Source organism: Danio aesculapii, chromosome 24 (genome assembly GCF_903798145.1).
Source record: "Danio aesculapii chromosome 24, fDanAes4.1, whole genome shotgun sequence".
NCBI lineage: Eukaryota > Metazoa > Chordata > Actinopteri > Cypriniformes > Danionidae > Danio > Danio aesculapii.
In genome coordinates, this window is record NC_079458.1 from 27,754,981 (window position 1) to 27,774,627 (window position 19,647).

Below are 19,647 nucleotides of genomic sequence, written 5' to 3' on the forward strand. Positions count from 1 at the left end.
TCGAACTGTTATCGTTTTATCGAAAAAATATACATTGTGATAATTATCATTATCGAATTATCGCGCATGCCTAGTTGTAGACTTACGCGTCCTCTTCATTACAGTTTAACTATATGGTAAAATGGTGAATTTAAATCATTCCCTCCAGGATTCTCCGCCTTGAGATCAAAATAGAAACATTTAACAAGATTTCTGATAGCAGAACACAAGAATTAATCAAATAATCATTAAGTCGTTTTAGGCTGCAGATATCAGGAAATAAAATCACTGAAAAATCCTGTTAAATATTAGATTTTTATCCTCTGATTCTGTGCAGATACATTTGGAAAGCAACCTGATATCTTCTTGAAGCAGAATGAAGTAAATTTAAGATGCAGTTCTTGTTGACAAACATAATTCATTAACATGTTGAATAGCTCACAGCTGTCCTCTATAATGAACAAAGACACCAATGATGATTATGAAGCCATAAAACAAACAATTCTATCAAACTCTGAGCCATCTGCTCTAATGCTGAGGGAATCTTTCAAGCTGTAAGACAAACAGGTCATTAGCGCTGAAATAGCAGGATGACATTCTCTTGATTAATACAAGGAATACACCACATAACAGGTGGTGATGTGACATAATTAATAAAGCACTGTGCAACTGTAAGAAATCCATTAGAGGATTATAAGAAAGCCTTCCTATAGCATCCTATAGCTCAACTGATAGAGCATGAAACTGATGAAACGTCTACTTCGATGCAATGTAGGTGGGTCTGTATACAATACTCTGCCAAATGCATAAATATAAAGGTAAATGTAAATCATAGCTGCACTGCAGTTTAATGGATGTTATTAAACAAAAATAACTTATGCTTACACATACAAGATTATATACTGACCATTGCAAAAAATAAATGATTAAATAATTGAAAGGCAGTGAGGTCTGCACATTATTAGTACATTTTTTATGGATTTAATGGGAGAACAGGGAAGTAACAGTGGTCATATTCATTTAAATATTTGTACAGCTGGAATTTTATCTTTTTTTTATGATGAACTACAATTATGATGTGAACAATTGTACATAAATTCATGCAAAAAAGTATCATTTTAAAAGGTCATTGAGCAGGCATATCATATTATTAATATATGGCTTTATTGCAAACGTATTACCCCATTTAAAATTAAAAAGTTGCTTGTGTTCTTCAGAAGAAAAGCGATTATGTCAGTTTCATTTCATTTTTTTCAGAAAGAATGTGAATGAGAATATAAAGGCATGTGCAGTGATAAAAAAAAGTTATCAAGCACAGTTAGCCACAAAAGCACAATTTGCCGGAAGCTAGCTCTCTGCAACTTCACATGGTCGCCCACTGAAGCCAAGCAGGGCTTCGCCCGGTCAGTACCTGGATGGGAGACCAGCAGGGGCCACTCAACCTGTGGTCTGTGTGGGTCCTAACGCACCAGTATATTAATGGGGACTCTACACTGCTCAATGAGCACCGTCTTTCGACATTAAACCGAGGTCCTGACTCTATGTGGTCGTTAAAAATCCCAGGATGTTCTTTGGAAAAGGGTAGTGGTTTAACCTTGGCATCCTGGCCAAATTTGTTCACTGGCCTCTGTCATGACCTCCTAACTATCCCTATGTCATAATTGGCTTCATCACTCTGTCATCTCTCCACCAATCAGCTGGTGTGTGGTGTGCGGTCTGGCACAATATAGCTGCCATTGCGTCATCCAAGTGGATGTTGCACACAAGTGGTGGATGAGGAGATTCCTCCAAAAAATGTGTAAAGCACTTTGAGTGTCCATAAAAGCGCTATATAAATGTAAGGAATTACTGTATTACTATAATTATTATTATCATTATTATTACAAAAACCCCTCATAGATCCATATTCACACTATCTGACATACAATTGACACCAAAGCATGTCCAAAAATTGAGTAATCAATCAACAAAAAGCAAAACCAGAAACAAGAAAGAAAAAAAAGAAGCTAAAACTAGGGGTGTAACGATAAATTGTAATATAAAAAAATGTCAATACATGTGAATCATTGATGTAAATAATAGGATTCACAATATTGAGCTTGTTTTCTCAGAGTCAGCTTACTATAATTCATCTAATAATGTCAATTGCAGCCACAAAATCCACGAACAAAGAGACTTTACTGTTTTGAACAATGTCTTTCTCTTATCTTTATGACCTTTATTACTGAATATTTCAAGGTTTTCCACTGCCGTTATAAAAAAGTGAGTATCAGCATATCTGCATGTTTGTTGATATTACAGGTCTTTATCTGATAAATAAATAAAACTATTAATAAAACTATATATATTTATAACATTGCATATACGTTGCACTTTTTTAAAAACACTACATTACAAGCATCCATATGAACCCTGTATTTTATTATTATTATTATTATTATTATTATTATTATTGATTTAGCATATGCTTGAGACAATCTAGCTGAGGATTAAATCTGAAAATGCACTATGTTTAAAAATATTATTTTTTTTTACAAAATATTCAACTTAGAGTCATTTAAATGATTTGCCATTCGTCCGGAATTTTTGCCTGTTCATATCAACGTCGACATGAAACAATACCAAATATAAACTGCCAGATCGGGTAAAACGTGAACGTGCCTTTCCCTTCAGACACTAGCAGCGTGCGAGGGATCATGTGATTAAACATGATGCGAAGATTCCTATCACTGAGAGATGGCCAGACATGTGGCGGTGGGAAATAAAGGGTTAAAGCTCATTTTCACAAAAACATGACAGTATAGCCAACTATGTGCTGTGTCTGCTCCTGTCATTTTTCTGATGATTGATACAATAACCTACCCTGCAATACAGGACTCGCTGACCATTTGTTATTAAAGGAAGGATTACGCAGTTTGTATTGACCAGTTTCTTGTCCGGGAAGTGTTTCTCCTTCCTAAACAACGTGAAGTGTAATCAGTTACAGATCAGTGCTTGTAATGTATCTCTTAGGTTAAATCTGTATGGGGTTATTTCACAAATTGCGTCCAAAATTAAGTTTTTTGACCTTTTATAATGCATAATCGGGGCTTAAGTATATCATTACACCCCTAAAGAAAACAAAAAGACAAAAAATAAATAAATAAAACAAATATTAATTGTTGCATGCTTATGATTAAAAGGGCAGGAGCTCTAACATGGTTAAGTGCACTTCTGACCTCACACATCTGTAGCTGGAACAGCCTTCTTTCTTTCTCCATCTCCTCTGCGATCTCAGCACCAGTGATCTCTGTTCGGATCATTCCGTGCTGTTTGGCATGCTCACGTTTTTCCTTTTCAATCTTTGTACTGAAAGAGAAAAAAAGATTTTATAGCAATAAAGAAAAGTGTATGTTTAGCAACTGAGTCTAACTGATGCAGCAATTAGGTTAATGTAAAATGCATCTTATAATTGCAATAGCCAACCTACAGAAAGTAATCAGTATGAATAGACACATTTGTATAAATACACTAAGCCAACAATCATCAAGTAAACATACAACTTGGTTTCATAGTCCTTCCAAGCCTTGTCAAAGGGTTTTTTCAGGTCCTGGGGATAAAAAAAAACAGAATAACAGTAATGAGCCAGGAGTGGAAACTAGAGTCCCTAGTAAGTTGTTTCAAACAAAGCAGATGATCCACCAAATATCCTGACAAAGACAGATTAAGACTGTGCTAACCCATCTGCATTAGCATTGAGGTATGCCGATGCAGAGCGATAAAGTCCACATTAAGCCTCATCAGATCATTAACATCCAAAGCCCTATGTACGTGACTATTACAGTTGTAACTGACAGTGGATTCTGATTGGCTACATTTAAGTCACATGGCACATATTCTGAAGACAAGACACCACACTTGAACCACAATTGATTCCAATCCATTACATTAGAATTCCAGTGGGCTAGTCTGTTTTATGATGTCGTGAAGATATTTCAAGAGTTCAAACTTAGCTGATGATTGACAATTAAGCTTGTTTGGCATGCTGTCCCGAGAGAGAGCTCTGAGCTTATGAGATCATCGAGCCCTGGGCTCCCTCCCGTTTGCAGGGCGAGAGGGGAGTTTGAGCTCAGGTAGATCTCCATGACTCCCCCCCTGCTTATTTGTAGCTAAGTGACAGATACAATTGGCTGAGAAGAGGTGTACTCACTTAGAGCTTGACTATGGTATAAATTTTGTGTGTTCAATTTGCCTAGGGTGCTTGTTATTTGGACTGTGGGAGGAAACCGGAGAACTCGGGGAAAACTCACGCGACCAAAGGGAGAACAAGCAAAACTCTGCACAGAAATGTTGTCTGGTTTAGAAGGAACTTAAATCAGAGGCATTCTTGCTGTGAGGCAACAGCGCTAATCACTGGCCGCCGTGTCGCCCATTTGAAAAGGAGGGAAATAGGGTTGGGTGGGGGGGTTCTTCAAGACGAAGATATTGAGAATGGAAAACTCTGGTTATTTATAGTGAGTTAGGAATCATCGGATTGGATAATTGGTCATGAGCTAATGCTGAAACAGCTGAGAGCAATCATAAGCACGTGCTCCTCTCGAAATTTGTTTATAAATAAACTTCGCTTAATGGAATAGCACTTGGGTGTAATTCAAAGATTTACAGAGTATGTATGTATTTATGTATAAAGTATTGTGCGTTTGCTCTGCTAGTGAGGTTAATTTGGTGTGAACACTGCCAGTTGAAAACGTGTGCACACCTCTAAGGATGTGTTCATATTTGTAGTCAGTTTCTGAGCCAAAAAAGTTAGTTTTGACATTTAAACTGTCATTTATAAGACAGAAGACACTCAATCTTCTTCATCTTCAAAATGAATCGCATTTTTGAGGGTCTAAACATGCTCTAAACAATAAAACTCACATAACTTTGCACACGCCGCCAGAAGTGGTGAAAACGTACGTTTCAGAAGTCGGTGTGGCAAAATGACTCGACAGCACCACCTTTGCACATTTGATGGCATGGCCCTCGAGCTACGTTTCACGCACATGTATGCAAATTGGCACACACATCAAACATGTCAACACCTACAAAAAAAGTCTCTTGGAGCAAATCTCTCCTCCTAGAGATTTTATCAGATTTTATCAAATCAACACCAAAATTGGGTATTGTCAGGGCCTTGGGGATGTTAAATTGTGAAGATCTAGAGTCTTTGTTGAAGGGCGGGTCCGTGGCAGTCTCACAAACTTTGATGTTTTGCCACAAAACAGGAAGCTGTTATAACTCACGCAGACATTGTCTGATCTGCCTCAAAATTCAAATGTTTGATAACAGTCCTGACCTGAACACGTTTACATGCCAATATCCAGTTACAGTTATAGTGTATACAGTTTTGTTGGCAACAGGAAATTACACATTTTACAGTGTAACAAACTCCTCCTACAAATTTTATCAGATTAAATCCATGTTTCACTAGTTTTATCAAAGACCTTTGTGATGTGAAATTGTGAAGATTTAGAGTTTTCACCGAAGGGCAAGTCTGTGGTGGACTGACAAAGTTCAGTGTATTCCCATTAAGGAGGTAGTACTTATAACTCTGATCTGCCTGAAAATTCAGAGGTTCAATGAGATTCCGCTCCTGAAGACGTCTACATGCCAATATTGAGTCACAGTCATAGTGCCACCTGCTGACAGAAGGAAGCTTAGCAAAAATCAGTAATTTTCTCAGTTTTTTGCGAGGTCCCCGTCATCGCTGCTTGAAGCTTTTATATAAATCTTTTTTTTCTATAATTATAAAAATATTAACAATAAAAAGTCATCAACATCAATAAATACATAAGATAACATATATAAATAATAATATATAAGATTAAAAACAAACCAAAAAAATGTAAGGCTTACTATTGATAAAAATTGCACAATTCTGGAAGGGTTCACATTTAAAAATATTTCATTTAAAGTCTCTGAAGATAAAAACATTGTCTGATAACATTAAAAATAGGGCATTCCACAACAATTTGTTTTTTGTTGCAATATTGACATTTTGGGGGTTCTTCTCCTATGAGTAAATGTTCACGTGTGAGTCTTGTGTGTCCAATACGACATCTTCTATAAACAATCTCATCATGTCTTGAGTTAAAACAGTTTAATTTTCTTCCTATTTCTGGCTGGATTTCAAATAGTTTATTTTCTGAGCACTTCTGCTTGCCATTTGTTAAAAATATAGTCCTCTATTCGTGGCTTTAAATCTGAAGGTGGTCTTTTGGCAGCTTTGTCAGCTTTTTCATTTGCAAATAGTGCAACATGTCCTGGGATCCAGCAGAAAACTATAGTATAAAATTTTCTCTGTACTTGATTCACTTTAATAGGATATCAATAATAATGGGCAGCTCCAGTTTATAAGAATTTTATGTTTGTAGACAAGATTTGGAATCAGTAAAATAATAAAATTGTGTTCTTCAGCATTTTCAATGTGCTCCAAGGCCAAAAAAAGAGCCAAAAAAGACACAAAACAACCTAGAGGCAGGGGGAAAAGTATTAAATCTGAATATCAAAAGGATTCCATCTTATAGCAGGTCACATCGATTCAGAGATTTTCTGTTCATCAAAAATACTTTATTTCACTATGTGTTGATTAAAAAGTATATTTTATTAATCTTTTATTGAGGTACATATTTTTTATTTTTGTTCCACCCTTTTAAACATTTCTTCCAAGTTTTGAACAAAAAATGTATTGCCATTTAAAGCAATTTATTTTGCAGTCAAAGTAACTGTTTCCATTTGTTGCGAGTGAAAATCAAGGTTATGCCAATAAATGCTGATTTATTAACTTTTTTGAAGTTAAAACAGAAACCATTTGTTATTTTTACCAACTGACCCTAACTGGCCAATTATAATTCTGGTGTTCTGTGGCCCTGTCTAGGCATGGGACGATGACCGCTTTCAAGGTATACCGCGGTTTGGAAAAGTCACGGTTTTAAAACTGCCACAATTTTCTGCTATACCGTTCCTAAGGTATATGAAAGATTTATTTATGGGTTTTTTGTTTGTTGTTTGTTTGTTTGTTTGTTTGTTTGTTTGTTTGTTTGTTTGTTTTTTTAAGAGAACAGTATCTCCAGCAGAAAAGATATCCAAAGATACCATTTAAAATTGTAATGAAATCACTGTTTTTGAAACTAATGAAGACAGCAAAAGTCAATTAAATTATTCAGCCTGACATGTTTACTGCTCCAAAACATTTAAAATGTTTCTCAAAATAAAATATAGTGTTCAAAGTGAATAAAAGTTAAAGTTTTTTTATCCAGACATTTAAAAAAACATGTTTTAGAGTAGTAATCACAAAACTGTGATGTTTTAATCCAAGGTTATCACACAGTCAGAATCTTATACCAGCCCCTGCCTAGCCCCGTCACTGCATGCTATTTTGTCCAACAGGTGTCATAGTAGAGTAACATTTCCGATTAACATTAAAAGATGGTGAAAATGTGCTCATGCTTGCCATACAGACAGCAGATATCCAGAAAGTTTGGGGAATATATATATATGCATCCTTTCCTGAAATCTAGAGAAGTGTATGAAATAGATACATTTGGATAACCTCCAGCATAAACTGTCAATCAATGGTGGTGTCAGTTACTGTACAAACATCTCAAAACACAAGAGACATATGTGTACGTGTATTTATATAGCAAATTTATCTTGATGGCCATAAACCCAAAGCACTTCACAATCATGAGGGGGGTCTTTCCACCCCACTCCACCCCCACAAGTGTGTAGCATTCATTCGAAAGATTTGCTACTGAATGCACTGAATATATAAGATCATAGTACTCAAGTCGAGTCTGCTCGTCACTACAAATTCATTTGCTCCATGCTGTGCATTTGACAGTTTTACCAGAGATTATGAGAGCTGGTCAGCAAAATAAAACAGATGGCATGCTAAGATGCCCAAGTATGATGAGAGTGTGAAAAAAACACCTTACTATGATGTTATTTTAATGACAAATGTCTAATAATACTGCTAAAACAATTTACTTTATTATAGATAAAATAATAATTAAATGGTGGAGCTTCTTGAGTTTGTTTAGTAAGGAGCGCTTTGATTGGTGGATTAAAAACTCAACCTTGATTGGCTAAACAGAATATCCTCAAAAAGATGTATACTAATCATGTCCTGCCAGGAAGGTCTCAAAAATACCGCAGAAAATTTCAAAGGACTCCATGCTTGTGTGAGCATATTCAAATGCACATTTAGTAGTTCATAAACACATATATCATAATTCATAAATGCATGATGCAAGTAATCCAAGAACTTCAAATATACAGCTGAAGTTAGAATTTTTTAGCCCCCCTGAATTATTAGCCCCCCTGTTTATTTTTCCCTAATTTCTGTTTAACAGAGAGAAGATTTTTTTCAACACATTTCTAAACATAATAATTTTAATAAATTATTTCTAATAACTGAGTTATTTTATCTTTGCCATGATGACAGTAAATAATATTTTTCAAGACACTTCTATACAGCTTAAAGTGACATTTAACGGCTTAACTAGGTTAATTAGGTTAACTAGGCAGGTTAGGGTAATTAGGCAAGTTATTGTATACCGATGGTTTGTTCTGTCGACTATTGAAAAAAATTGCTTAAAGAGGCTAATCATTTTGACCTTAAAATGGTTTTTAAAAAATTTAAAACTGCTTTTATTCTAGCCGAAATGAAACAAATAAAAATATTATCAGACATACTGTGAAAATTTCCTCACTCTGTTAAACATCATTTAGGAAATATTTAAAAAAGAAATAAATTCAAAGGGGGGCTAATAATTCTGACTTCAACTGTACATATTGTGTAAACATTTTGAATGTATTTATTGTGTGTAAGATGCACATGTGTGCGCATTTGGGAAATATTTTTGCTTTTTACTTTGAATTTATGAATTGTGTCTTGTGAATTTACAAATTGGAGTTGTGGATGTATTAATCGTGTTGTGCATTTATGAATTTTATGAATGCAAATGTACTATTTTTTAAACTGATCTGGCTCCATAAAACACCAGCAATAGGTGGAGTGGAGAGACAGTGATTGAGCCAATTTGGTGGATGGGGATGAATGGGAGGCCATTAGTGGAGTGAATTTGGCCAGGTCACAGAGGTTACACCCCTACCCTTTTACGAGAAGTGCCATGGGATTTTTAATGACCACAGAGAGTCAAGACACTAATCTTTATTGGACTAGCACAGCCCGCATAACATTAGTTTATGGAGATATGATGTGTCAAAAAAACAGTGAAATACCTGAGGTCTCGGAAAATGACAGATGAACGAACTTGCTAATATGTATAGCCTTGAGACTCTTTGCTGTCTCTTATTATTTCATAGATGTATTATAGTTTAGTCTGGTTGAGATGCCACCATTTGCATGTGAATTATGTTTCGGATTTGATATGTAACATTTCAATAGGTTGTTTTTACATGATGTCATTGATGACGTGCACGACTCAGATGGAGGTCAAGAAGTGATTCCTCTACATAGGAATCACTATCAGAAAATCAAAATGTTTCTGTTTTATGTTGTTTATAATTGTTTAAGTCAGCCAATTTAAGAAATGCTGAACAGCTTTTTTGGCTTTCAAAAATGTTTGGTCATAAAGTGGAGAAAGTTTAAGAAACTGGCTGAATAATAGAAGAAAAGCCGGCATGTAATAAACATTTCTTCAATACAACCATGTGTGCAAACTTTATTTGAATGCGATAATTCGTTTGACAGCACCAATAAAGATTATGTACAGTGACTATGAATATAGCCGGACTATGAGCATAAATATGTTAATGTGTTATTTAAAAATCAGATACAAACACCATCACACTTATACAAAATCCAAAAGAATGTAAATAACCTACCCTGCCATGTAATCGCTGTAATGAAATCTCCATCTTGTTTTACAATAATCCACGTCTTTACTGGCGTTTTGGTGGAATAAACAACCGCAACATTATTAACGTCTACATGTGCAGGAGCGGTGAATGTTTGATGATAAGTTCATCAACCGAACAAAACAGAACTCTTGCGACAAATCTAGACGGTTATAATTGTGAAGCACTTTTCACCCTTACAAAAATAAATAAATAATAACTATGCATCTACGCTTTTGTATGTTTTCATCTGTTATTTCGTGATGTCTGGAAGATATCCGCATGGGGGTAAAAAACTATAGTAATTTATAATAATAAACAAGTTTATGAACCACATAGTAAAGAGTTTGTGTAAAACTCTTTGTTAATACTGCAGCATAGTAAACTGATACTGTAACAATAGTGTAAAGTGTGGTGCATTGTAATGCTGTATAATTATAGTATAGAAAAACGAAGCATATTGAATTAGCTGTTTATTACTACAGTTTTGTCGTACCACAGCAACAATATAATTATTGCAACAGTTTTATTCAATTATCTATATAGTATGCTTCCAAACACTATAGTTTTCATTTTTTCATGCAACGTAATAGCTTATTGAGTATCTACTGCCTCGATGACAGGCAAAAATATTTTAGTTCTGTAGAAAACTCAGCCCTCTTCATTATATAAGGATCGTGCCCAACATATATGCTTATTTTCTATTTATATCTCCTTTGAAATATGCCATAAATCTCAAAAATACGGACTTTCCTCTATGTCTCCCATTCAATTTTTTACTTCCTGCCCTCCATCTGAATTTCGCACGTCACTAGAACCATGTGATTGAAGACAACTTATTATAATAAAATTAAAAAATGTCATTAGTATCACTTTCTTTCATTTATTTATCTTGACCAAGAAGATCAAGAGAACCAAACACACCCCAAGACATGATGTTTATACAATCAGTAGACAAGAAGGTCAAGGAGTCAAAGTCTGTAAATATTTCTCACCCCCTTCACGCCTTTCAGGTCGCCTTTCAACAGGGAGTCCAGTGTAAAGATCACATTATGACTTAAACTCTGAAGCTGCAGGAAGAGATGGGGAAACAGAGCAGACACTGTGTTAATAAGATACATGACACTTGGCACAGCATAAGCACAGCACAGAAGAAATAAGAGAAAACATATCAAATACAGCTATCCACACAAAGAGAACGTTGAGGGAAACACAACCGTATCAGGATGAGCTGACCAGTATTGTAATTTGACACTCTGGGACAGTTCTTTTAAATTAATCAACATTAATGTTTCAGACCCAAGAGGCCAGTTTGGACTCAAGTAACCAGAAGAGAAATCAACAGAAATGAAAATATTGTGACAGAATAATTATACATTTGGGACCAATACTGGCATTACACACCTTTAAATTGCATTAACAATTTAACTAGCATTGTAACCACCCAGTTGACCTTTTGTCCACATAGGTTATCATAAAAAATAAAGAAATAAAATAATAATTTAGCTTGGAGTGGTGTCGGGAACACAATTTAACCATAGGAATTGGTCATACATGTGTTTTTATTACAGTAGAAGTTAAAGGGTTAACATGGTTCACACCAGCAATCCAGTCAGCTAAATTTACATCACTTCATTCAGTTTTTACACTTGGTAACACTTTACTTTGATATTCCATTTGAATATTAGTACATTGTCAGCTTAATATCTGTTGATACTGCTCCTTCAACAGACATTTAACTGACTATAAGAAACATTGCAGGTACATGTCAACTTACACTAACCTTAACCCTAACCCCAATCTAACAGTCTATTTATAATCTAATAAGAATTAGTTGCAATGTAACTTAAATTCAACAAACGGACCATCAAAAAAAAGTGGGACCATACACTTTATTTGGGGATAAAAAAACTGTGTCAGAAGCTATGTTTCCATCTAAAAACGCGAATGAACTTTATGCGCAAAACTGGATTATCACATAAAAGATGTGCTAATAAAACAGCGTTTCCATCCAACGAGACAAAGCAAACAAAATAGTCACTTCCTGATCAACTGGAGCCAAATATCAACAGTAAAAACTGAATTTACTGCGGTAGAAGAAGCTGCGTCAATCTTTTCTTCATGTAATAAATGACTTGCGCCTCAGAAGGCAATCCTGACACAAAGTGAACCTGCGGTGGCGTTTGAAGGTGTCAGACGTGGAGCACAGACGCTCTTGATTCTGGAGGTCATTATTAATATAATAACACTAATACTTAAACGGTAAGGCATTTTAGAATGACCAAAACAACATTTCAGATGTTTTATAATGTGCTCAGCCTGCTAGTTTGTCCATTTACACACATTTTGATCATCACATGATCTCTTATAACAAAATCACATGACCTTTTTAATGCACACACTGAAATTTGTGTGGTAAAAGTGTTTCCATCGTAGTTCATGCACATCTTTTCTTATCTAATAAAAAGTTTATCCTATGCAAATAAGTTTATGCACATTTTCTAAATTTATGTGCATCATGATGTTTCATCAACTGTTTTTTTTATGCACATATGCAAGATGTGCATAAAAATAGGTGGATGGAAACATAGCTAGTGATTCAATTAGTTTTCAATTAGCCCTGCCATAATACATTATTCCCTGTCTGTAACACAATGCATGCACATGCTATAAACATGTATATATAATGGTAGCTTAGCAAAGACAGATGTCACAGGAATGCAAGTTCAAAGTGCATTGAAATTAGTGAAGTAGCGAGTCACGCATTTTCCACACAATTTTAGACAAAATGTGCATACCTGTCACCCCTCCCGTTTTTCCCAGGATTCTCCTATATTTTACAGTTCTATCCCGCTATCATCCCGTAAAGGTATTTTCCTACATTTCTCCAGTATTTTCAATCTTTCTTTGACATTAAAGAGCCGATCCTCCCTTTACGCAACCCATACCGCCGAACCACCAGGGGACACATCCTGCTCTGAAATGTGAATCTGTTCTGTGTTTATTTATGCATGAAAACAACTGGACCATCAAAAAGTATTACCAAAGTTTCACATTAAAGACAAATACAAATATATGAAATAAACAAATGTTTGCTCTGTTCTCATAAACACATAAAAAAATCTAAATAAACAATCCACTAGAACAATGTTCTTTTTTGAAAAGACATGTCTGAGGTAAAGTTTTTGCTATCAGAAAGTTATTTTTGTTAGCAGTTGCTAGGCAACAGAGGTGCTCATTCAAATCCAAGAAAACATCAGTTATACATGGGTTTTATTTTAAGTAAATTAACAATTTGAAATTATTAAATTATAAGGGACCGATCACAACAAATGCGTTTTTTCCGTTGAAAGGTGCCTTTTATGACTGGTTTACTAATGGCCGCGACACCTCGCCTTTTAACTGCCTGCTGTATCTCGTTTTTTTTTTTTTTGGTGCCGTGCGCTCACAGTTAAAGAAAAGTCAACTCTGAGCGGAAGAATACCCATTACATCGAGTAGGGTTCTGTCTGCGGACTGCAAGACTGGGGCGAAACATAAAGGGACCTTGGTGGCATAAATTGTAGTATGTTAGAGGCGCAACTTGAACTTATGGAGACATGTCAAAACTATGTTGTCGGCAAGATGGTGCTGTACATCAGTTATTAATGTCTACACCCAGGGGCGGACTGGCCATAGGGAGCAGCGGGACATCTCCCGGTGGCCTGGCAGTCAATCTGGCCTGGCACTATGAGTCTGGTCTGCCGCGCCACCTTTAAATTGCATTAACAATTTAACTAGCATTGTAACCACCCAGTTGACCTTTTGTCCACATAGGTTATCATAAAAAATAAAGAAATAAAATAATAATTTAGCTTGGAGTGGTGTCGGGAACACAATTTAACCATAGGAATTGGTCATACATGTGTTTTTATTACAGCAGAAGTTAAAGGGTTAACATGGGTTAACATTCACCAACCCGCCTAAACCCAACCGACACAGTTATTAACGCAGGATATAGGTATAACTTATACCTACTGTATATGCTGTACCTGCTGCTACTGCATTTCTGGTTAGACCTAAACTGCCTTTCATTGTCTTGTTCTTGTACATGTGTAATGACAATAAAGTTTAATCTAATCTATACCGACCACAACCCTAAACCCAACTATCATTATTAATGTCTATGCCTTCCCCAACCCTGAATCCAACCATCATAGTTAATAATGTCTACACCTACCCCAACCCTTAACCCCACCATCAATTTTTAACGTACGGCCACGAGTTGCCGAGGATTTCATATTTGGCATGCTCATATTGTACTGTTATTTTGCAACCACAGGGTGCGATGCAGAGTAGGTTAACTGTAATGACAAAACGGAAGAAGTCATTGAGTGGAGTTGCATGGTGGAGTTGCTGGTTGAATGAATATAATAAGTCAAATGAATTGCTTATAAATAAATTTGAAGAAAATTCATGAAAACATTTGCTGAAAATGTTCTCTGTTAAGTATTTCTGCCATCTTGCCAACAACATCTTCTTTTAACAACTTGCATGGTTCAATGGGATCTCAATAACTGCAAGTTATGCCTCTCTAAATTACTACAAGTTACGCCCCTTCATCTTATTCCCCCGTCTTGCAGTCCGCAGATAGATACACTTGGTTACATCAGTCGCATCTTTTTCATGCTTCATAATGCAAATGTGGCATCAAAGTACCGCAACAGCGCTCCGAGATCAGACATCTAATTCAGCCAGTGAAGCATTTGAAGAGCGACTGCAGGAGCTGCGATGACGACACCGATATTACACGGTTGGCCGAGTTCACCGCATGACAATAACTATGTGCGTTTCGGGTTTACAATTGGACAACTACTAAATTTCAAAACAAACAATTCTCTTTTTATACCATCTCTATGTTGTACATATCATGCTTATTAAAATACTACAAATATTTTACTACAAATATTTTACTGCAGTAATCATCTTTTGTTAAATAATTTGTTCATAATGACTAGATTGTTTGCATAGATTTATTAGGCCTTTTTTTATCCAGAACTACTGTATTCAGCTCCATAAACGATTTAAATGATACATTTAAGTGAATAACCTAAATATTTACTCAAATAAGTCTTACAGACTTGTTATAAAATAATTATCATCATTGATCCTGACACTTCTATAAAGTTTTTTTAACAAATCAAGTTAAAAATTTTTTTTTATTAAATATACATTTTTAAAGGTGACCCTGATATATTTTGTTCTTTCTGGGAAATTTCTACTAAGTGTAGCTCATTTATTTAGCTTATTTTGTTCAATCTTATAGGATTAAAGTGCTTTTTAAAAAATTCTTTCATTATCCAAAATAATCCTAATCATTGTTTAAGACTTTATCAAAACATCTTGTTTTGAGATTTACACTAATATAAGTTGGAAAGTTACAATCTATAAATGTAAATTAATGTAAACCCCTTTTTAGCATATTTAAACAAGAACATAACATTCAACATCTACTGTAGTAACCTAAAGAGTGATGTTTAAATTGCTAGAATTAGTGCTAATTGTTTTGTGTTTAATAGGTCTATTCGTGAATGTTTATTTCCTTTTCCCTCTTGTTTTCCCTTTATTTCTCATGTGCTTGTTATATAGGCTATTTAAATTTCATTTATATCTCCCTTATTGTTTAAAAATTAACTATAGTGTATAGAGACTGTATTCTGCTGTATTTGTACTGTAAATCTTTTGTTGTTCTTGCAATAAATAAATTGGCTGCAAAATTGGCACTGGCTACAGCCGTGTTTCATGTCGAACGCACCTTTTATGTTGTCAATAGGGCTGGGTATCGTTTAGGGTTATTTTGATACCGGTGCTAAATCGATACTTTTAAAACGGTACCAGTGCCAAAAAGGTGTCTGAACCGATACTTTTTAAGCCACAATTTTTGTGGCAAAATTCTAATGATTTGCCTTAATCTAAATAAGACAATAATATGATTCAGGTGTTTACATGAGTTGCTTTTTGAATGTTACATTCATGTTTCCCAGTTACATGTTATAGCACATAGATCCATTAATGTCATTGCTTTACCAGCCTATAAATGTTTCCTCCACAGTTTGTGTCTGTGGTCCTTTAAGATAATTAAAAAAAAATCACTTTTTCCGTGGTAGACTCTTGATCAGACTATTGCCTTAATCATATTAAAATAAGAGTATTGGTGTCCATGTAAACGTACTCACTGAAAGTGCCAGATGATGTCACAAGTTGTCAAAGACAGCACATTCCTCACCTTTAAGTTGATTCCATGAGCCCTCAAATTTCATTAGTTTGATGTGTTTCCCCCGTACACGCAACTTTTGTAAAGCATCTGCTGCATGTTTGGGTGTCAGAATCCTTGCTTGTTAAATATAGCCATACATTAGAATGCTTAGTTTAAGCAAATTAGATGAATGCGATCATGCGTGTTGATGAAGGTAGTTGCTCACTGCGTGCTTTGCCATAAACAACAAGAACAAACGCCTGACATCGCTGACGGTGTCCGTAACCCTTTAAAGTTGTTTGGAATTAAATATTTAGAGATGGTGTGACACAACGCGTACTTATGTGTGCCTTTAATGCACCTCTTGATGCATCTTAAGGGCGTCACACACTGGATGCGCCGCTGAGAGCCGTGACACTGCTTGCACATGACAGTTGAAAGTATCACACACCAGACGTGCACATTTGCATGTTATTTAAAATGAAAATATTCAGATGGCGCTCTGTGGCGCGGCAGAAAAATGAACAGTGTCCTGAGTCATGGCTGGGTCAAGGCCTAGTGACAAAAAAAGTGTGCGTAAAATTGCGTTCGGTGTGATTGGCCCCTTAGATGACTGTCTCAGTAGTTCTAGTGTTAAATAAAAAATAAGGGAAAAATATATGATTGTTGTAATCTCATTAGGAATTGTGTGTCCAATCAAAGGCTGCCTGGGCTGTGCATATTTATGATACCATGTAGATCACCACAGTTACTCACAGAATATACATCGAAGAACGAAGAAACAATGGTGTTTCAGACTAATGGTATGTCTTTTCCATGAACTAAACTCTTATTATTCAGTAGATTATCATTCCATGGCACCTTTAAATACATTTAAAGTTCTTTCTTTTTTGTTTGTGGAAAGTATCTATTATGTGAATAATAGTTCTAGCTAATTATGCCACTGGCAAATTAACACAAAAATACACACAGAAAGGCTGGTTAAAACACAAACAAACAGCAGTCCGCATTGTGGTTCTTTATCATTTCAAATAAATGTGAAGCTTTTATAAACGTGGAATGTTTTGATGGGAGATAAAGCATAACAGTATTTCTGTCCACTTCCTCACTATTCTTCAGCGTCTCTAAATGGAGGCTCTTGTTTCACAGTGATAAATACCTCAGCTTAGTGCCAAAGTAGTCTAAAAGCACCACTGCCAGACAACAAAGTGCCTCTTTTGAGAAACAGAAGAGATAGCAGAAGACCAAAAGAATGAATTCTGCAGTTTAACCCCATTTCATGCTGCAAAGTATTGACGACTGAAGTATATTGAGCTTAAATGTTTATTCTCAGGAATAATCCAAATGGCCACACAGCAAAATGCCAATAGTTCCATTACCTAGCAAACACAGTGTGAATGCTAATAGGCCTCTATGTGAAAGACAAGCGTGTGTGTGCAATCTACCTATATTAGACTATCAGTGTTCCAGAAAAGTTGTGGCCTTCAGGAGGGCATTGTGGAAATGTACTGATGAAACAGCAACCAAAGGAAATGAATCAGGGAAATGTTAGTGCTGTTGTTGGCAAAAAAAGATGACAGCAAAAGGAAAAAACACACATACAGAAAACCATATGAAGAGTGGATAAACGCCACTTCCGCCAAAATGAGATAATGACATTGAGCAAATGCTTTATGCATGTACAACAACTTAAACTAATATTTTTGCTTCAAATTAGAAAAGCACGATAATGGAAAAAACTGACGTTGCAATGTTTTGTTTTTCTGTGATATACCATTGAAGACAGAATTATTAGCCCCCCTGAATTATTAGCCCCTCTGTTTATTTTTTTTCCCAAATTTCTGTTTAATGAAGAGAAGATTTTTTTCAAAACATTTCTAAACATTATAGTTAATAACTCATTTCTAATAACTGATTTATTTTATATTTGCCATGATGACAGTAAATAATATTTGACTAGATATTTTTCAAGACACTTCTATACAGCTTTAAGTGACATTTAAAGGCTTAACTCAGTTAATTAGGTTAACTAGACAGGATAGGGTAATTAGGCAAGTTATTGTATAATGATGACTAGTAAGTAAAATTTCACAAAATTCACAATTTAGCCATACAGACTCCTATTCGTCCCACATAAATAACAGTAATGCATATCTGGCTAACCCCATAGAGACTGTGTCTATTCCTTGTATTATTAGATCAAGAAATAAACATACTGTGTGCTCCAGAAATAATCTATTAAGAATTAAACCGGAAAAACCACTAAAAAGTGAAAATACAAATTTCATAAAGCTTGTTCTCCTAAACATCAGGTCACTAGCAACTAAAGCACTTATCATAAATGAAATAATAACAGATAACAATCTTAATGCACTCTGTCTCACTGAAACCTGGCTGAAAGAAAATGACTATATTAGTTTAAATGAAGCAACTCCTCCAGGATTCTTATATAAACATGAGGCTCGTCAAACTGGCCGTGGTGGTGGAGTTGTATCAATCTTTAGTGATATTCTTAATGTTAATCAGAGAAACTGACTTATGTTTAGCTCCTTTGAAGTATTAGCGCTTAATGTTATGCTTCCAGACACTATGCAAAAACCTGTTATCTCTCGCTCTAATCATCATATATAGACCCCCAGGACCCTATGTCAATTTTCTGAAAAGAGTTTTCTGATTTTATCTCTGACTTACTAGTTAAAACTGATAAAATACTAATTGTAGGACACTTTAACATCCACATAGGTGACGCTAACGACACATTAAGGCTCGCGTTTATGGATTTACTACATTCACTAGGGATAAAGCAAAATGTTATTGGTCCAACCCATCGCTTAAAGCATACACTAGATATAATTCTGTCTTATGGAATTAAGGTCATTGATGTAGACATATCACAAAGTGATGATATTATAGACCACTACCTCTTACTATATAAGCTGTGTTTACCTGAAATTAGCAGATCCGCTCCAATATTTCGCCCCACCAAAGATGAATTTATAAATAAATTACCTGATCTTTCTCTATTTCGAAATGCACCGGCAAACGCAAATGACCTTGATGTAGTAACCAGCAGTATGGATGCCATCTTTACTAGCCCACTAAATACTGTGGCACCCATCAAACTAAAAAAGGCTAGAGAGAATAAAACTACACCATGGTGTAAGTCATACTCGCGCTCTCAAAACAGCAACCTGTACCCTGGAACGTAAATGGAAAAAAACTCATTTAGAAGTTTTTAGAATTGCGTACAAAGACAGTATGTCCAGCTATTGGAGGGCTCTAAAATCTGTCAGGGCTGAGCACCTCCGCAAACTGATAGAAAATAATCATAACAATCCTAGATTCTTATTTAACACCATTGCTAAATTAACAAATAATCTGTCATCTTTGGAACAAAATGTTCTACCGCAAATTAGTAGTGATGACTTCATGAATTTTTTCAGTGATAAAATAGAAGGCTTTAGACAGAAAATAGGAGATATTAAACTTTCTGCACCGCCTTATACTTCAGATCCAGTAAACATTCCACTGAATCTAAATAACCTACAG

At 35.3% G+C, this 19,647-nt stretch overlaps 1 protein-coding gene across 1 annotated transcript in view; it reads right to left on the reverse strand.

Moving 5' to 3' along the window:
• Positions 1-19,647, reverse strand: part of asap1b (ArfGAP with SH3 domain, ankyrin repeat and PH domain 1b) — a 170,673-nt gene that overhangs the window by 81,403 nt on the left and 69,623 nt on the right. Inside the window, exons 6-8 of the mRNA XM_056450672.1 lie at positions 10,860-10,934; positions 3,519-3,568; positions 3,198-3,327 (exon numbers count right to left, since the gene is read on the reverse strand). Coding sequence (XP_056306647.1) covers positions 3,198-3,327; positions 3,519-3,568; positions 10,860-10,934 — 255 coding nt within the window. The remainder of the gene's footprint in view (positions 1-3,197; positions 3,328-3,518; positions 3,569-10,859; positions 10,935-19,647) is intronic.